Source organism: Notolabrus celidotus, chromosome 21 (genome assembly GCF_009762535.1).
Source record: "Notolabrus celidotus isolate fNotCel1 chromosome 21, fNotCel1.pri, whole genome shotgun sequence".
Lineage (NCBI taxonomy): Eukaryota > Metazoa > Chordata > Actinopteri > Labriformes > Labridae > Notolabrus > Notolabrus celidotus.
Window position 1 is genome coordinate 7,527,756 of NC_048292.1, and position 18,480 is coordinate 7,546,235.

The 18,480-nt window shown below is 40.0% G+C and overlaps 2 protein-coding genes across 2 annotated transcripts; one reads left to right on the forward strand and one right to left on the reverse strand.

The window, feature by feature from the left end:
- Positions 1–4,276: 4,276 nt before the first annotated feature.
- LOC117805357 (hyaluronidase PH-20-like) lies at positions 4,277–11,985 on the forward strand. Its single transcript, XM_034674047.1, has 8 exons — positions 4,277–4,563; positions 6,726–7,571; positions 7,704–7,870; positions 7,955–8,123; positions 8,218–8,436; positions 9,978–10,136; positions 10,599–10,688; positions 11,220–11,985. The coding sequence occupies exons 2-8, from the start codon at positions 6,738–6,740 to the stop codon at positions 11,655–11,657; spliced, it is 2,076 nt and encodes a 691-aa protein (XP_034529938.1). The 5' UTR covers positions 4,277–4,563; positions 6,726–6,737; the 3' UTR covers positions 11,658–11,985.
- Positions 11,986–14,629: 2,644 nt separating this feature from the next.
- Positions 14,630–18,219, reverse strand: LOC117805358 (transmembrane protein 229A). Its single transcript, XM_034674048.1, has one exon. The coding sequence runs from the start codon at positions 18,104–18,106 to the stop codon at positions 17,015–17,017; it is 1,092 nt and encodes a 363-aa protein (XP_034529939.1). The 5' UTR covers positions 18,107–18,219; the 3' UTR covers positions 14,630–17,014.
- Positions 18,220–18,480: the final 261 nt, after the last annotated feature.

Consider the following 18,480-nt stretch of genomic DNA (forward strand, 5'->3'; position numbering starts at 1 on the left):
AGGTGTAAATGCCTCATGTGTTTTGGGAATGAAGACACACCGTCTTGGGCTTTACCCTTGTGAAACATTCATTTGACCCATTTTCGACAACAAAAGGAAAAATTGAGGTTACGAGAGAGGGGAGGAAGAGGACAACATGAATATTATATTTTGAATTCTGGAGGAGGACATCCCCTACAGGCTGCTGTATGAATATTTCATAAATTTGGCCTTTTACACATCTCCTCTGCGTGTTTCACAATGTGGATTTGGAAATATTATAATGGGTCACCTTAGCCCCATCGTGAATATGGATTAGATGATTACACTGGTTCATATACACATATCTTTTTTTATGTTTTAACTTGTTTTACTTGAATGTTTGGCTTTTTTATTGTAAAACACAGCATGATTTTTTGACCTCCAATGACCTCTTAAGACTACAAACAATCTGAGCATTTATTGCATCACTCACAATCAGTATGTATAACAGCACAACCTGAGGGAAGAGGCTAAAAGTAAACATTTCTTTGCTTTAAAGGTTATAACCTTAACTGTATTTGATGATATTATACAGTTTATAAAAATATATAAAAAAAAAAGTTCTTTACCTTGTCTACTCCTCATTTGGGATTATTATTCAATTTGAGAAAATATATGATGTAGTAGGATCTCATTGAAAGAGATCTCTTAAATGCTCTCATTAAAACTTGCACCAACCTTTGCAGTTCCCCCACAAGATGGTAGCATTCCACATATAGAATACTTTAATATTTGGTATCTAAGACACACTTTTAATACATTTTTTGACATGTAACCCTCCTGTTATGTTTGTTTCTTAGGGACAGCAATAATGTTCCTGGGTCAACTTGACCCGGGGCATATATAATAAACCAAAAGTGTCCGAATCCAAAAAAATCCCAATAAACATTTTTTAAATCTCATTATTTACTTCATTACTAACCTTTTAAATAAATATTTAGTGTAATGGTGTTCTTTAACTTTCACAGATCATGGTTCAATGAGGATAACTCACTCGTTTTTAATAAACTTCATGTTAAAACTTTTTTTAATGTACATTGAGAAGCCCTAAATATAAATACAATAGTTTTACATGACATAGAATTTTGTTTATTTTATTTTACATTTAGATTTTTTTTTTTCTGTAGTGATGTTGATAAATTAACAGGAGACAGCTCTTCTGTCACATGCTGCCCAGATTTTGATGTTGTATTTAGCTGGTTTGGAAGGCATATATTACCGAAGATGGAAGGAACCTCTGAATACCACTAGCCTTTCATCCACTGTGACATTAGAAATGTGAGAAAACATTTTTTTTTTTAGACTTATCCTGCATCCATTACACCAGGTCCACCAATATACCAGAATAAAAGACAGAGAGAAGGTTACTATTGTGTTACACTACCTTTAGCCAAGCATCCACTGCTGTACAAAGCATGCTGGATACATAGGGCGGCGGATCAGTCTACTAGCACCACCTTCTGACATTTTTTTCCTGCCTTTAGTCATGATGATCATGTTTCTAAAGAAAATAATGGTACAATACTAAGTAAGTAAACCTTATGGAGCGCTGGTTTGATTGAAATGACTCTTATATTTAAGACAATCGGTGACCATTGGAGGGAGTTAACGCAAGTCTCTGCAAATTGGTCATGGGCAGTATAGGTCTGTCTGTAAACTACAACTATCAGTGCTACTGTAGGCTGAGCTCAAGTACCACACAGGTAGCTAGGAGACAGGTCAATATCAGATAGTACCTGATAGAGCTGCACAGAAGCTGCATGTTGCTGAATGCGATGGAAGTCTTCATGCAAGCAGGAACACAATTTAAACCTTTGTTCTATGGGAGCCTACCAAAACTGGACTGTGCCTTATACTCCAGATTTTATGGCATGTACAGTAACTGCCTTATACATCTCCCTTAACAGAAACAAATATTAGCAAAGTTAAGTTTTGTGGAAAGCTAGATAAAACACAGGTTCAGATACAAACATAATTTTATTAACTTTCAATTACTCAGATATTTAATCTAGACTCCTAAACTCAAATCAGTCAAAGCTTTGTTTGAATAGCTCAAAATGAAGTTATACAAACAAAATCAGAAAGAAAAGAGTCATAAGTAAACATTTAATAGCTTTATGTGATTACAAGCCAAAGTTCTTAATATTATCATACAGTTCCTTACTGGTTCACTCTTTCACCCCCCCTTGAAAACTGAATGGCCACCCCAGAATCCCCAACTATGATTGGCCATTTGCCTTTTCAGGAGCAGGACTTACTGTTGAGATCAACTATTTGGGGTGATTTGTAACCATAGACTGTCCATAACTTGGACGTAGTCTCTGTGAGGTCACCCATTGTTTTCTGAAAATAAGTTTAGAGGCCCAACGAAGGTGAGCAACTCAGCCCTGCATCTAGTTCCACACATTTCTATAAAACCGTTCGATTTTTAACATCTTAAGGGATGTGTTAGAAAAAAATGCAATGTAGTAAATTTTTCATCAGTACTTTAAATTGTTACTTCTGATATACAAAGAATAAACCTAAGATGATTTCAATGTTGCAACCTTTTTCTGTTACTTTAATGATGCTTTAATGTTAGTTGTGAAAGCACGGGATGGCTTTATTTGAGATAGGGCCACGCAATGTGTTGTTATTATTTGTGTGCAGTAGTACTTCATGACACCCGTACACAAGTTAGTTCCTCAATTGGGTCCCCCCATTCAGTCTGGATCTGCCCCTGTTAACAAAACTGTCAGTGGGACATGGTCTTAGAATTGGACATTGATTGAACTGCAACTGTTCCAACTTACTTTTACCACATGATGGCAGCAAAACATATCATACGTATCCCCCCCTGCTGGATGCACATTGCTGACTGCATCAAATTACATTTGACCAACATCTGTACAAAAAGGCAAGTGCTACTGTGCTTAATGAAGCCTGTATGTATTGTTTAAATGAGTTTATTAAAAATTAAAAATTATGATTGCAGTGTTATTATTTGGACAAAGATAATGCAGCTCATGTGAAACAGTGGCAGACATGTGCTTATGGTTTGTTGGTGGTAGCATTCTTTGAAATTGTGAGATTGTACAAAACAAATTACCACCTACTCATGCCTTTGAATACAGAGTCTTTTATCTGTTGTTTCATAAGATATCTTTGTTGTGCCCCTTGCATACTTAATGCATGTTTACCAAAAAAATGTTTGGTGACTTCATGGATTTCTAAAGCACTTAATCTAAGCCTTTTCAGTATTTTAGTAAGCCTATGTCTCTTTTGATTTGGAGATACATTGACTTCTTCTTATGAAGATGGCTCCAGGGCTCAGTCATGTATGATCTCCTTCATGTTTTTTGTTGTTTTATTGTATGATAGATCGGTCCATACGGGGATGGGTATTGCACATTAGCTTGGGGTAAAATACTGTCGTGTGGCATCAGTTTACTAGCTCTATACTTATCCCTTTACTAGATAAGAAATTATAAAAGCCATTTCATTTTTTTTATTTACAACAAGCCGCCAACTTTTTATTGTTTTAGTATTTCACTTATTGTAAAAGGATCCTGTTCACTTCCCTGAAGTCTACTTATAGCACTATTTGAACAGAAACCCACGTGCACGCATGCCCTCCTCGTAAAAACAGCTTGTGGGGTCAAAGGTCAGTGTCCCAGTGTACACAGTATGTCACTCCACTGTGAAGTAACCACTACCATTTGGGATTAAAATCTGCTGTCCAGACACATAAACACATACAGGGTAAACAGTCCATTGTATGTACCCAACACAGTGTTGAACATGGGGTGAAGAGTTTTGTTACTACATGTGTTTTTGATATGTTTTGCCGTAAACTTAACTTACTGAGGCAAGCATAATTTACCACTTACACTTACAACACTTACAATCTTGTAGAAAAGAGATATGATGTTTTTAATTCTATCAGTGTCAGCTACACTCCTGCCACCTAGGCGTCAAATCTTCCTGTCTCCAAACTGTAGAGGGAGTATGCAAAGATGTAGCTGCTGACTGACAGCATTCATGATGTTATGCAATTACTTTCCCAACTTACTCCTTGTTCGTAGAAAGGCAGCCATGAGTGTTGTATACCTCCATAAAATCTTGAGCTCACAACTCTCTGAATCAAAATCTAATTGTATGCTATTACTGTACAAGCTGTCTTAAGCCGATGACATCATCAGTGCATGAAGTTAATCCCACCCCAAGTGACAAATACCATCATCAACCAAGAGGCAAATTGCAGCCTCAGCTCCATGCTGATGCCCCACTCATGATTCACTGATGCCCTCCTCATTGTGTTTCAGTATGAGGACAGTGCACGCTCAATGACCTCACACCCAGGTGTGCCGTCCGCCCCGGCTCCAACTCAAACTTGGCACATGAGCGATCAAAACAAGTCGAGTGCATCTTTATACACAGCTCTGCCCACCATGCCTCCACTGTCCAACCTATATCTGTGTCATTGCTCTGTGGATACTCTCACTCTCTGCGCGACAGACGACGCTTCTGATGGTGGGACGGTTCCACTGAAGGCATGTCCAGGTAATGTGTCTTTTTATCTGTTACTTATGAGTACACGAGTTGTATTTGTGATTGTCAGCGTTGGCTTGGAATAGGAGATATTTGCTGTTTTTGTCAAGACAATAAGAATGGATTAATGCCATGTTCGTCAAAACTGACTAATCTGATGAGATTTCAGAGTTAAAAGTGCTGCTGGATAACCCTTAATATATGTGGCTTTAGTTTGTGAAGTGGTCTCCTCTGTCTTTAAACAAATAACATGACTTAACACTTTTAAACTAAAGCAATCAATTTTCTTATAGTCTAATTCTGCTTAATTCACCCTTCCATTAACATCTTTGGGAAACAAAAATATCAAAATTCAAGGGATCAGTTTAAACAGTCATGATGTCTCCATGGAGAGTCAGGCCTACATTGAGATATGTGAAACAAGAACTCATATTAATGAAAACTTCACAGTTTGGGTTAAAACACTGACAGAACTACATTATTAAAGTTTCATATGAAAGTCTGGTTATGTTACGTATGTCAGTCAAAGTAAGTAATGATGCACATGTAAGTTGAAAATGGCTTTGTTACTTTTTCTTTCAACTGACAGTTTTTATAATATAACAAATGTTTGTCTTCGTAGCCCCTCAAGAAGGGACATGGAGGAAAAACTAAGCTTTATCCTGTGAAACATGAATATGAATATAAATGTTGCTGATTTTATGTTAGAAACTATTGTGCTGTATTATCATCAGGGGCACAGAATGTTCTGATTAACAGAAACTGTGACTCCTACACTGCTCCTTAGCTGCATGCCTAAAAACAACACACACACACACACACACACACACACACACACACACACACACACACACACACACACACACACACACACACACACACACACACACACACACGTCTTTGATTCATACAGGAATAAATGTGTGGGCTGACGGTTGGCACAGCTCATGATAGAGATGACCCTGAAATGTTTGAACTGGAGTCAGAGATTGCCAATCTTAAAGTCCAATCCATTGTATGGGGTGCAGCCAAGCGGCAACCTCCGGTCTTAAATTATGGGTCCAATGCGGAAGTGCTAAAAACTGCAGTTCATCGAGGATCCGCTTGAGGCTGGCCCCGGAAGTACAGGAAGTCACATACACATGAATGGGAAAAAGACGATCTTTACAGCAGAAATAAACATGTTTACAGCCTGGTACAAAAGACGAGTGTAGTCTGGATAGCACATTTCTCGATCGGCACACACTGTAATTCTTTTCTAAAGCGGCAATTTCGAAGATATTGAGATTACGAGTCTTCCAATGAGAGGCACAGCTGACTGCGGGAACACTGCAGCTGTTGGCGAGGAGGCTCAAACTCCGCCTCTTTACCTCACAATCACTCCACAGCAGCAATATGGCTGCCGCCGACGATTGGCCTCAAAACAGCTCTTCAGAAACAGATGGGTGATGTCATGGATACTACGTCCATATTTTATACAGTCTATGGGGTGCAGCTCAAGAAGATAAATGTTCATCCTTTCTGTACATCGAGGCTCATTCCTTCTGAGACCTCAGCTGAGCACATGCTTTACCTGTATAAACTCTGTTAACTTTGAGACCAATCTCTCTTCTATCCTTCTTCTGAGCTTCCAACTAACGAGCACTTCAACGGGTCCCACAAAAGCATTTCACTCAGGTGACTTGTTACTTTTGATCTCAAGCACAGTGGAATGTCAACAATTTAACACTGTGACAATCGACTTGTACTTAAACAGTGCTTTGTCTAGTCCTTTCTCAAAACCCCACTCAAAGGCCTTTCCCTGATATGTCTCATTCATGCTACATTCTGATGGTAGAGGCTGCTATAATAGGGAACCATCAGAATCAACTAATCCCCATTCATACGCATTCACGCTGCTTACTATGTCACCAGGAGCAGTTTGGGATTCAGTATCTTGCCCAAGTCACCTCAGATTGTGACTGCAGGAGGTGGGATCGAACCACCAACTTTACAATTGCAGGACAACTCACTCTTCCACTGTGCCACAATACATGTGAAAACCTAACTGCCTTGCTTGTTTCATTGTAGGTTAAATATAATAACGTTCTGTCATCATTATGTAGATAACGTAAGCATATGAGACTAATGTGAAGTTTTATCTGTTGTCTCTGTTTTGTTCTGCTGTTCTTCAGCCAGGAGAAAAGATGGTTTCAGTCACGTGGAAGAGCAGAAGCTACGTACTACTGCTTCTCTCAATCAACCTTTCCATCCTCCCCCCTCTGCTCGTCTCTCTCCTGATCAGGCCTGCTCGTTCTACATCTGTCCTGACATCACCAAAAGCCTTGCCATCCACTGTTGGTAACACCAACACATCAAGCGCTTCAAACACATCTGCCACTCTTGAAACCCTGGAAGTACACACCTCCACTATCAGCCCAACATCCTCTGAAAAACCAATACTAGGTACTCCTACAATGTCTGCTTTGGACCTAACATCCTCCAGAGACCTTTTTATGTCTACACCCTCAAGACCTTCAAAAACTTTCAAAGCCTGTAAGAGTGGTAATCCTGACAAATTCCCACGAAAATGTCCTCTTTCCAAAAGGACTCAATACCTCATGTCTAAAAAAAACCTTCAGTCCCACAAAGCCAAACTGCTTTCTTCCTCTAACTCAACTCTACTTCCCAAAATGTTGCCACCTTACCCTCCAACTCAAAATACTTTAAACAAACTCCCCTCTCCACAGTCAACACCATCCTTTTCAAAAGCACTCTCGCCTTTGACTGATAAAACATGGCTGCCTTCATTTCCCAAAGCGTCCCCCATCCCTCTTCCTAATTCGACGGTGCCTTCAGAAGCAGCTGCCTTTCATCAGCCCTGGCCACTTCCACCTCCTTCATCTCTCCCTGACACGACAAGTCCGCTGTTTGAGCACCAGCCCTTCTTTGTCACATGGAACATCCCTGATCGGGTGTGTAAGAGGCACAACATCTCATTAGACACATCGCCCTTTCATGGAATCACCACACCTGCTAAGGCAAGCATGAAAATATGTTGATGTATAAAAACTGGTTTTCGGTTTGAATCTCCATTCACTTTTAGTCTTCTTGGAAATGTTGTTTCATACTTGTTTTAGGGAAACTCAAAAGTTAATATGTTCCTCCTTTAGGTCCCAGATCAGTTCCTGTCTCTGTTCTACATGGACCGATTGGGTCTTTACCCACATGTCAACCTCAAGAGTAGAAAACTGTGCAATGGTGGCATCCCACAAAGAGGTAATCTGAAAGCCAGTCTGACGAAGGCCAAGGCAGATATTAACTACTACATCCCATTCAAGTAAGATTATTACACCCAGAAACCACACCTTTCAATTTTTCCACACATTTGAGACAGACAATGAACTTCTTCTTCATCCACTAGGACAAGTCGTGGCTTGTCTGTGATAGACTGGGAGGAATGGCGCCCTCTATGGGACAGAAACTGGGGCACTAAGAGAATCTATCAGACTTTATCTGTGGCTCATGTAAAGCAGGGAAACCAGTCCCTTACAGAGGAGCAAGCCACAAAGATAGCCAAACAACAATTCCAGGTCAGCAGTGCCATTGTATAGATAGACTTCTGAGATTCTGTTCAGTATTCAGGAGTTTTTGTTGAATTTTCTTTTCCCCATTTTTTTTTTTCAGGTGGCAGCAAAGAGTTTCATGTCAGGAGTGCTGGCACTGGGCAGAGCAATGAGACCCAATTATCTCTGGGGCTTCTACCTGTTTCCTAACTGCTATAATCATGGCTGGGAGCATCCCGACTATACAGGCCAATGCTCTGAGGAGGTGAAGAGGCAGAATGATGAGCTCTTCTGGCTGTGGGAGTCCAGCACTGCCCTCTTCCCCTCCGTCTACCTGCAGGTTAGGGTGCCATCAATCTAAATACCTATTGGCTGTTGCTTGGTAACACTATATGTTTTTGAGAACAATAGTCAGCTGTTCTGGTCTAACATCCTGCCAAAAAACTCCCTCTCGGTCGCGGCAGATGGCTGTCTAACATGAGTCTGGTTCTGCTCGAGGTTTCTGCATGTTAAAGGAAGTGTTTCCTTGTTGCTGTAACTAGCTAAATATTGTGAGGTGCAAAGCTCATGGTGGATTAAGATGAGATAAGACTGAGTTTTACCCTGTCTTGGTGTTGGGTCTTTGTTAATAATTCAACATAGAGTACGGTCTAGACCTGCTATGTTTGTAAAAGCGTCTTGAGATAATATTTGTTGTGATTTGGCGCTATACTAATAAAGATTTGATTGAAAACTACCTTCAACTAACTTATACTTTTCAGGAGTTCCAGTTTGGTTTCTACCTCTCTTTCAAACAGGTACAATTGTTCCCAACACTGGAGATACATATGACTGGTCTCAATATGCCAACCTGAGGAAAATCCCTAGACTCAAGTCTTCCTTAGTGTTGACTCTGGCCTTAGTTGCCACCAATTTAGCAAGTACTGCTAACTTCATATAGTTAGTTCCATTCACAGGTCTGTGATGATTCCCACACTCTAAAGTAGTGCTCTGACAGCTTTTGTGATGTGGTTGCCAGCTGACATCAGTCTGATTAGCCGTACTCGTATGCCTAGCTCGTAGGCGGTTGGTCAAACTCAAACGTACTTTGGTGTTATTTAAATTCAGTTTGACACAAAGTGCATGTTTCTTTTGACATATCTGGGAGTTTGTTTAAGTGAAATGTCCTTTTCAAAACCTCAGTGGTGTCGTTATTCACCATCATGATAGCAGAAAGAACAGGGACAGGCAGCCATGGCTTAACTATGTTGAGATTTTAAAAAATTAACTCATTAATTTCTGACCTTAATCTCATCCGGATTAACTTGTTAATGCTGACAGCTCTAGTTTGGATCAAAGCAGAATAATCCCCTGTAGATATGCCTGTAAAATAAACACCCTCATTTCTTGGTTAATTATATCCCCCATAAAGCATCTGTTTATCTGTTTCTGTTGAGTCTCAGTTTCACTGTAAATAGTTGGAGGCTTCAGTCTGGCTTTCTTCTTCTGTATGAACCTGGAAAAGAAACTGATTTACATGTGATTTGTTTGGATTAACAGGCCTTAAATTTGCCAGAATAATATCATGATGAAGATTTTTTAAATAAAAATACAAGCTTTGTCAGGTCTGTCTTCAAGAAGGGAAGAAAACCCGCCTTAAAATAGAAGGTGGGAAATCTAAATGCTGTTTGGCTTTTGCAAAACACCAAAGTCTGAAACATGATTTGTCTGTACTTCTTCGACTTGAAACCAGAACACGTCTTGTACTAACACTCAGACTCTCAATCCAGATTCTGTATTTACATAAACATTAGGGTAACATACAGCAGAAGTTGCTCTTAAAATCCACTCTAGAATTACAAACATACTGTATATCGTTTATTTGTCCTTGCACTGTTTCAGGTTTCACTGGCAGATGAACCTAAAGCTGCCCTGATGGTAAGGAATCGTGTCCAGGAAGCTCTGAGAGTATCAGCCCTACCCAGGCGGAGTGCCACCGCACCTGTATTTGTTTACATGCGACCTGTATTTGTTGACCAACACAGACGCTTCTTAAGCCAGGTAAATGAGAGGAATTTGAATTTTGATTTGTTTAAAACACGATGTATTCTCAGGTGTATTATGTAATATAGAAATCTCTTTGAAAGACAAATATAACCAATCCAAAACCTTTCAAATCCACCACATTTTAGAAATGACTCATCACCCTGCAACCACTCTGAGCACTTGGTAAGATTAGATACAGCTTAGGTTACTTCTTCATCTGTGTAGTGAGGTGTTTCCGGCCTGAGGTCCAGTTTTAAGAGGAGTTCGGTTTCTTCTTGTGACGATACCCAGCTCAGGTGGTAACCCCCACCTGTAACCCTCATCCTCTTTTGGCACCTCACAGGACTTATTTTCTCTTGATGGAACAAGAACAGTGGGGCCTGTATCACAGTTTCTTGTCTCTTTTTGATTTTCAGTGGAGGTTTCTGTGTATTTATACAAAAGCAGTAACAAATACATCTGAACGTTTGTGTCCAGGGAGACTTGGTCAGCACCATTGGTGAGAGTGCTGCAGTGGGAGCGTCTGCAGCTGTGATGTGGGGGGCCAGTGCTGACTTCAATGACCAGGTAACATCACACCGCAGACCCCCAGTGGACTGCTGTGGGACATGACAGAGCACTGATGGCAGGTAGTCTGATCAGAGACAATGTGTCCAGTGAGACGAAATAGGAGTGTGTTTGATGAGGCTGCCTTTACATGGGCGGCTTGGTAACAGAAGGATTGCACTGGTTGGTTGTGACAGAATTAATCCATGGCAGGAGAGTAAAGATTAGCTTGATGATAGCCACAATATTTGTATAAGTAGAAACTGTAAAATAATTGGCACAATCCAACATATTCTTACTGCAATGACTTGTGAAAGTGTTAAATAGAAGGTTGATACTACTCTGATAGCTGTCTGTTCAATATAAGGCTAGAGCCTGATACCCCTCCGCTTTATATCAGGGTCTTGTCTCACCCTGTCAGGATTTTATTTGGTGTAACCACCTGCTCACTATACATGATCCCTTATATAACATGTTGGAGAAACCCCTGTTTGTCTATCTTTCCTGTCCTAATGCTAAGCTGTTTCCTTTTTCTACTCACTTGCTTCCAAGGACTCATGTGAAGCGCTCTCATCCTACCTCTCCTCCACCCTCAACCCTTACATCACCAATGTGACTCTGGCGGCCCAGCTATGCAGCAATTTCCTGTGTCGAGGGAACGGCCGCTGTGTTCGAAAAAACTACAACTCCAGTCACTACCTCCACCTGAACCCTGAGAATTTCAGGGTCATGCATGTTCAGAACCGCTACCTGGTCCTGGGGAAACCTACCATGACAGACCTGAAGACTTTCAGCAAGAGGTTTACATGTCAGTGCTACGAAGGACTCAACTGCTCTCCAAGGACGTATAGAGAGCTAGCCAAGGCTCTGATGTTCAGTGTGAAGCAGTGGCTTTACCACAAGCCTCACACTCTGTACAAAGCCCTGTTCGAAGAGACACAACAAGACAGCTACACAAAGAACAATGTTAAAAAGAACTTGAAATTTTAGCTTTGGAAGACACTTTTTTGGTCCCTCTTTAAGGTTTAATGTTATGACTTCACATAACAAACACAGTTAGCTGTACTGGGTGACTTAGTGTGTTAGCAACTGATACCCAACAAGACCTCAGGACACAGGAAGCATCACACCATCTAAATTAAGCTTGTATACTGTAACCACTGACAGAATCAACATGTTCAAAGTCTCACCAAAGAACAAGGGTGTTATTAGGGGAAAAACAAATGTGGTTCTATATCAAGTTACCTCGGGCAATATTATTCTGATGTCATTTAAATATGATTTGACTGTGTATGTAAATAAATGAGGCAGGGAGCAACAGTGTTGTTGGTGCTATGTTCAACTTCCCTGACACAGTAAATAGAAAATAGGATGGAGGAGAAACTAAGTGAATGGAAATGTATTCTAAAACGTCAACTACAAAAACTTTATTTGCCAATTTATTTTAGCAAGATTAGTTTACTAGTGAATAGGATCACATTATTGAGCTCATGTCTTATTCTGGTATCAAACATGCTGTTAGCACAGTCACAGGTAAAAGTGTTGGTCCCTCCATGGTAATCACTAACATTACCAATGACGCATTCAAAGTTAGCTATTACAGTGTCACAGGTAGATAGCTTGCGTTTGGTTGCTATCAATACTATCCTCATTTAAGCCAGGGTTTCCCAAAGTGTGGGTCAAGACCCCAAGGGGGGTCCTGGGACACCAGTGAGGGGTCGCGAGATGTCAAGCAGAATTTAATTAAATTTTTTTAAGTAATCTAAAATTTCAAATTAAACATTATTGTAAAAATTGAAACAAAAATAGTTAAGAAATTTGAAATAAAACCTTACAAATTCAAATTTTTCATTAGATATCTGCTTTATTTGTTGCTAGATGACTCCTAAGGTTAGGGTTAGTTAACAGTTAATTAACAAAATTATCAGTTACAAGTTAATTCTCAGCAGTACAGGAAACACAGTCACATGTGAATGTAGGTATACTAATTTTCTGCAGACCAGCTAAATTAAGCTACATTTATTCATTTCTAGGAACAGTGGGGGTCACAAGTCTTTGGGACCTATATTTTGGGGGTCAAGGGCTGACAAGTTTGGGAACCCCTGATTTAAGCAAGTGGCTAAGCAACATGTCACAATATGTTTGATTAAAAATGACTCTTTGTAGTTTTGTTATATCAGTTAGGTCAGGGCACTCTACATTTTGGCATGCAGATTTTTGTTAACTACACCAACTGCTACCTGAGCAGGGCTCTAATCACATAACTAAAAACCACTTGTGTGGATGAACATGGTTTTATAAGTTACTTATGATATTTTAGGCCACTTAAAGGCAGAATTACTCCAAGGAAAGCTTGATTTTTGTAACCTTGTCAGGGTGTTAAAGCTAGCAAACTTGTTAGGAAGCTATGATTCTTAAGCTCTAAAAAGGGAGAGCAACAAAATACATTTTTGAAGAATGTTTTAGCAAACAAACAGACAAATGAGATTTTGATATAGGCTACTATCTTGTCTTTTATTTAGTTTTGGTCTTAAACTCATTGGATAAGTAAGTTGGCTTTTAGCTAGCTAATGTTGACAAGCTAATAGCTTAACTTTGATTTATCATTAGTTTGAAGCAGGTGGTGTACTTTGTTTTTGTTTTAGCTTTTTTTCATGTCACAAGCAGAATCCAGCTGCCTCTGAAACAGGTATAACAAGGGCTGTGATGCAAAGGTATACAGTAAACATGCATTTAAACCATTAAACAAGCTAATACTGGCTAAAGAGCAACATAGTTAGATGTTAGCTAAGTTTCTGCATGTTCCTAAGTGATAGTCAGTTCTTTTATTCTACACACAAAATTCATAATTTTATCCAATGTTAATATGTTTGATAATTGGAGACTTGCTGCCAATGGACATCATATGGTTTAAGATTTTGTATTAAGGGTTATGGCTAATGGTCAAGCTAATTCATATTCAAAAAAGTTCCATCTAACGTCCTGTTTTCATCTACATACATGTTTGTACACATCATCCTTCTGTACATTTAATTGCAGTAGCTAATGAGTCTTTATGTATGAGTTAGTGTGTACTATTCCCACTGTGGTGTTGTCAGCAGATACTGTAGGTCATGGGTGTGTGTTACTGAGTCCTCGGGGGGATTAGCATGTGAGGTGTGTTTGCTTGTGTCAAAATGTTCTCCAGGCTGGCTGAAAAAGAAAGAGCGCAGTGACAGTTTGCTACTTGGCTGGGTTTTTTTCACTCCACTTCAGCTACTCACAGTTTAATCCTTGCTTGAATTGGTTCAGGTATTTATCTGTTGTCGGTTTTCACTGTGACAACATACAACAGAACATGTGGGTCATGTAAACTTTGCTTGCTGGAAAAAAACAGACTATTACTATGATGATATTTATGTTATCCATGCAACCAACAAACAAACCCTCCACACAAACACACGCTGCCTTGACAACGTTCCACTTTGAAAAACTTCCACAGAAAGCTCACTGAACATTCAAAAACAAATATTTAAAGACTCTAGTTTTAAGAATTACAGGTTGAACTTCCCTGTTTTTGTTTAATTTTCATTACACTATGACAAGCTACGACATGACTAGTTGTTTTTGTATATTCTAGGCACTGGTAGGTTTGGAGGGAAAAAAAGAGCTCCCAGGCAAAAAAGAAATGTAATCTATCATAAAATCTGAAAAGCCATAACATGTCAATATCATGAGTCAGCCTGTAAATAGGTCACAGATTTATTCTTCTGTTATCGCATATGATAGTGAAGTTCCAGTAGAATTAAAAGTAAACTTCCTCATTGCACAGCATGTCACCTGCCTCCACCCAGATATCTTCTTTACACTTCACTCCAGCTTAAACGACAAACAAGTACCACATGCTGTGAAACATGACTTAATCAGAGCTGTGCTGAGTACAACAATGGGTAAAAAAAAATGAAGGAATGCCAGTTGTTGTTTGGGGTTATTTCAGATTTAATTGAAATAATGTTAAGTAGTACAGTGCATGCCATTGCAGGAAGGTCATCTTTTCTAAAATTCAATTTGCATGTTATTCCACACTCTGATGTTTTTGAAAAGTAGTTTGGTAGTCTCTGTTTAAAAGGAACACCACAAAGCAAAGTATGATTCAATTAGCCATAGAAATTTCAGATGCAGATCAATGCAATTTTTCAGAACCTCAAAATAGCTGCCAAGTTTCACCCCACCCCAACCCACAACAGCCCCAGGCAGTAGTCACTGGCACGTGCAATGTTCTGATAATTAAATCACATCCCCTACAACATGTTCAAACAAGACACTGAAAACCAAAAATACATTTTTATTTTGATTCAATGGAATGATTCCAAATTATTGAAATGATCCAACAACAAAACAATTTTCTGTTTAGCTCCCACAACATATCCGGGCATGTAATGATTGATTTGGCTTATTATGAAGTATGTTACTAGGGTTACTGAACCTACAAAACAGGTTCAAAACTAGTAGGACGCTCTGCCTACAGCAAATGACAAACATAAATCAAACAATTAAAAAAACTATTATCTAAACTATTTCTTTATTAAGTAAGTTAAAACAAATATTCATATTTAAGAGTTATGCTTAGATCAAAATTCTCTAATAAATGTATTTCCTTGATTCTAGAACTGATTAAAAATTCATAAAAAGGGGTAATATCCTGCAAGCTATTAGCCACTTATTTCTGAAAACCAAACCACAGTTGGTTACATAACAGAGTGGCTTGTTTGAAGTCAGCTTGCTAAGATCTACCGCCATTTGCTGAGTCACAGTGTAAGGTACATGTTTAAAAATGTTCAATAATAAAGAAGGCCACTGTAAAGCACATTTGGGGGTCAGAATATGCTTCAGTTTATCTAATCCATATCTGAAAACATGTTAAATATATGTGTATAGTTATCTTTATGACTAAAGTTGATCACTTAAAGCTCCAGTGAGGATCTCTTTGTGTCTATTTTGGTGTCAAAGAGGTACCTCTATCAAGAATTGTTGCCATAGAGTTGGTCGTCTCCTTCAACACCCACCTCATGACAGTGGTTTCAAACATTAAAAATGAATATGAAGAGACAGTTCTTCAAGACATGTTTTGACATGAAATGTCTTACATTATGGCAGAAAGAGGCTCAGTTTAAGATCTTCAGGAATGAACATGACTTTACCCCATAGGCCATAAACAATAACTCATCCTGAACAGGTTCTTCAGAGCTGTTTAAAACTGTTAGACTGTAATTATTCAAATTTAAAAGAGCATGAGATGATAACAGGTTGCAACAAATAACAGTACAATAAATCTGGATATCTGTAGCTGAAAGTACTGGTAAATAAATAACTGATCTATTGATTGGTGGACACTGGGCCTTATTGTTTGCCTCTGCCTGACTCTGTTTGCACTTTGCACAGGAAGGCACTCCAGCAGTTTGGTTCATGAAGCTTCACAGTAAAATCTCACCCTTCTCCTCCAATCTTGTCAGCTACTGGTTCTCTTGCTACGATTAGTACTGGGTTTATCTCTACTCTAACAGTCACCATGCATTACTCTTCAGTCACGGAGGCCTTGAAATAAAAGGTGTGAACATTTTGCCTGCATGATTCCTCTCAATATAAGGTTGTTATGTGTGTGTGTAGTGGAGGAAAAACTCTGAAAACATTCTATATGTTGCTTCATGTAAACGTTTTAGCATGCAGATATGAGCTACAGTGTAATAAAGCATGCTGGTGCAAACTTAAACAGTGCAATTCAGACTGAACCTGCCACAATGACTTCACTGTTTAAGTTATATAATGTCTGCAATCATTTAAATAAATAAATTATCACACCACTATGCTAATGAAGACTGTTAAAATATTAATATTACAACTGTATGTAACATCAGAAAGATAAAAACGGCAGTATTTGAACAGAATTTAGGTCCCTTAGTTGTGTTAAATGGACTCAGAAAATATCAAACATTACTGGAAAATGTCTCACCTGCATACGTGCCCAGAATCCAGAATTACTGGAGTCTAAACGTGCTGAAATATTAATTGCACCAAGTTTTGTATCCTATATTTAACATTTGCTGTCATGGCAACAAACAAATTGCTAACTTGCCAAAGTATCCAAGTAGTTAAATACTTTGGCATGAAGAAAGTTAGCTGATATGTGGATTGTACACCATGATTTTAGCAACAAGGCCCCAAGCTGGTCCCACTTTTTAACATTTTACCTCCTGCTAGATTTGCTGAGTTTCATAGATTTTGGTTAGGCCTAATTTATTCATCTATAACAGGTTTAATAAGCCTTTTTTATAATTGACTTTTACATTAAAACCCCAACAAAGAATGAATCAAAGGTGCTTTTTCTCCAGCTGTCCATTGACCTCCCCATTCTCCCCGCTGAATGTTACTTCCTTGGTGCCCTTGATCCTCTTGATCCTCAGCAGCACGTTAGACAGCACGTCCTGGTACAGACTGAGGCAGACCCAGCCAGGCAGGTACAGGAGGGTGATGAGTCCCATGAAGTTGTGAGGGTAATGAGAATAGTCCCAGGAGCAGGCGTCAAACTGCCTCAGAATCAGCCCCCAGCAGAACTCCCACGTGTAGATGAAGCAGATGTAGATGGGGAGCCTCCTGCAGGTCCCCCACCCTCTTCTGAAGTGCAGGTAGAGGTAGAGCTTCTCCACCACGAAGCTGCAGCTCCCGTACATGAGGAAGGACCACAGGGACGTGTGGCCGCTGAGGGTCCGGTCTGACTTCTCCACGAGGTTGAAAACTGAAGTGAAAATGACCTCATCCAGAAAGCCGTGCATCCCGAAGAATAAGAACCGCACGATGCCGGGAAGACTGTGCAGAGGCGTGCGAGAATGAACGCTCTCCTGCGGGTTTGGTTTCCTCGAGGGGTCGGTGGATAAGGTGGAGGGGTGATACTGCAGCTTTGACAGCCCCTTGTGGAAAACCTGGGTGAAATAGAGAGACAAGATGTAGTGCACTACTAGCTGGGTCCCAGACACCATCCTCACCTGCTCTGTTAGTGTGTTTATATTCCCTATCAGGATCTGCAGCCCGATGTAGACAGACGGGTAGAAAACCAGATGAAACACCAGAGGCCGACCTCGGAAGCACCTCTTCTGAGAGTAGATCTTCTCCAACGCAAAGTGGGTCAGTGAATGCATAATGCAGAGATATGGTGAAGAAAATCCCACCAGTTTAGGGTCCCTGTATTTAAAAACCCGCTGTGCCGACGAGAGCAGGATATCCAGAGTCACGCCGTGCATCCCGTAGAAGTAAAGCCGCATCCAGCGCGGCAGCTCCCGTAGCGACTCCGCCGTGTCCTCAGTCTCTCCGGATAGTTCCTCCTGGCCGGGGATTCGTCCAGTTTTAAGGCCGCCGACGGAGTCTCCTGAGCGGCCGCGAAGACCGTCTCTCCCCTGGTTGACCATGTTTAGTCACTGTACTTGAATGTTTTCAGCTGTCCTTCCCCCAACACATTGTTTTCTGTTTTGTTCCGCTGCAGCTGTAAGCATCTCCTGCACGGTGCAGAGTGACTGCTGCGTTCACGTGCGCCATGGAAAAACGCGTTACCAATCTTGAGACACTTGCAGTGTTTTGTCAAAACACTACACATAGTTCACACAACCACACACACAAGTAGCAGAAACACTCTTATGAAAACTTAACACTAATTTATCGAAACCACATTTTGTCATCATATGAAACACACATTTCATATGACTTCATTCTGTTTGAACCAGTTACACACTGCTGTTGCTAACCTAAAACCAGGGTTCCCACGCGTCCTGGAAAAACTGGAAAA

Coding starts and splice junctions, on each gene's coding strand:
- LOC117805357 (XM_034674047.1), top strand. CDS start 6,738: ATGGTTTCAGTCACGTGGAAGAGCAGAAGCTACGTACTACTGCTTCTC. Junction 7,871..7,954: donor AACTACTACATCCCATTCAA/GTAAGATTATTA, acceptor TTCATCCACTAG/GACAAGTCGTGGCTTGTCTG. Junction 8,437..9,977: donor TCCCCTCCGTCTACCTGCAG/GTTAGGGTGCCA, acceptor GCACTGTTTCAG/GTTTCACTGGCAGATGAACC.
- LOC117805358 (XM_034674048.1), bottom strand. CDS start 18,106: ATGGTCAACCAGGGGAGAGACGGTCTTCGCGGCCGCTCAGGAGACTCC.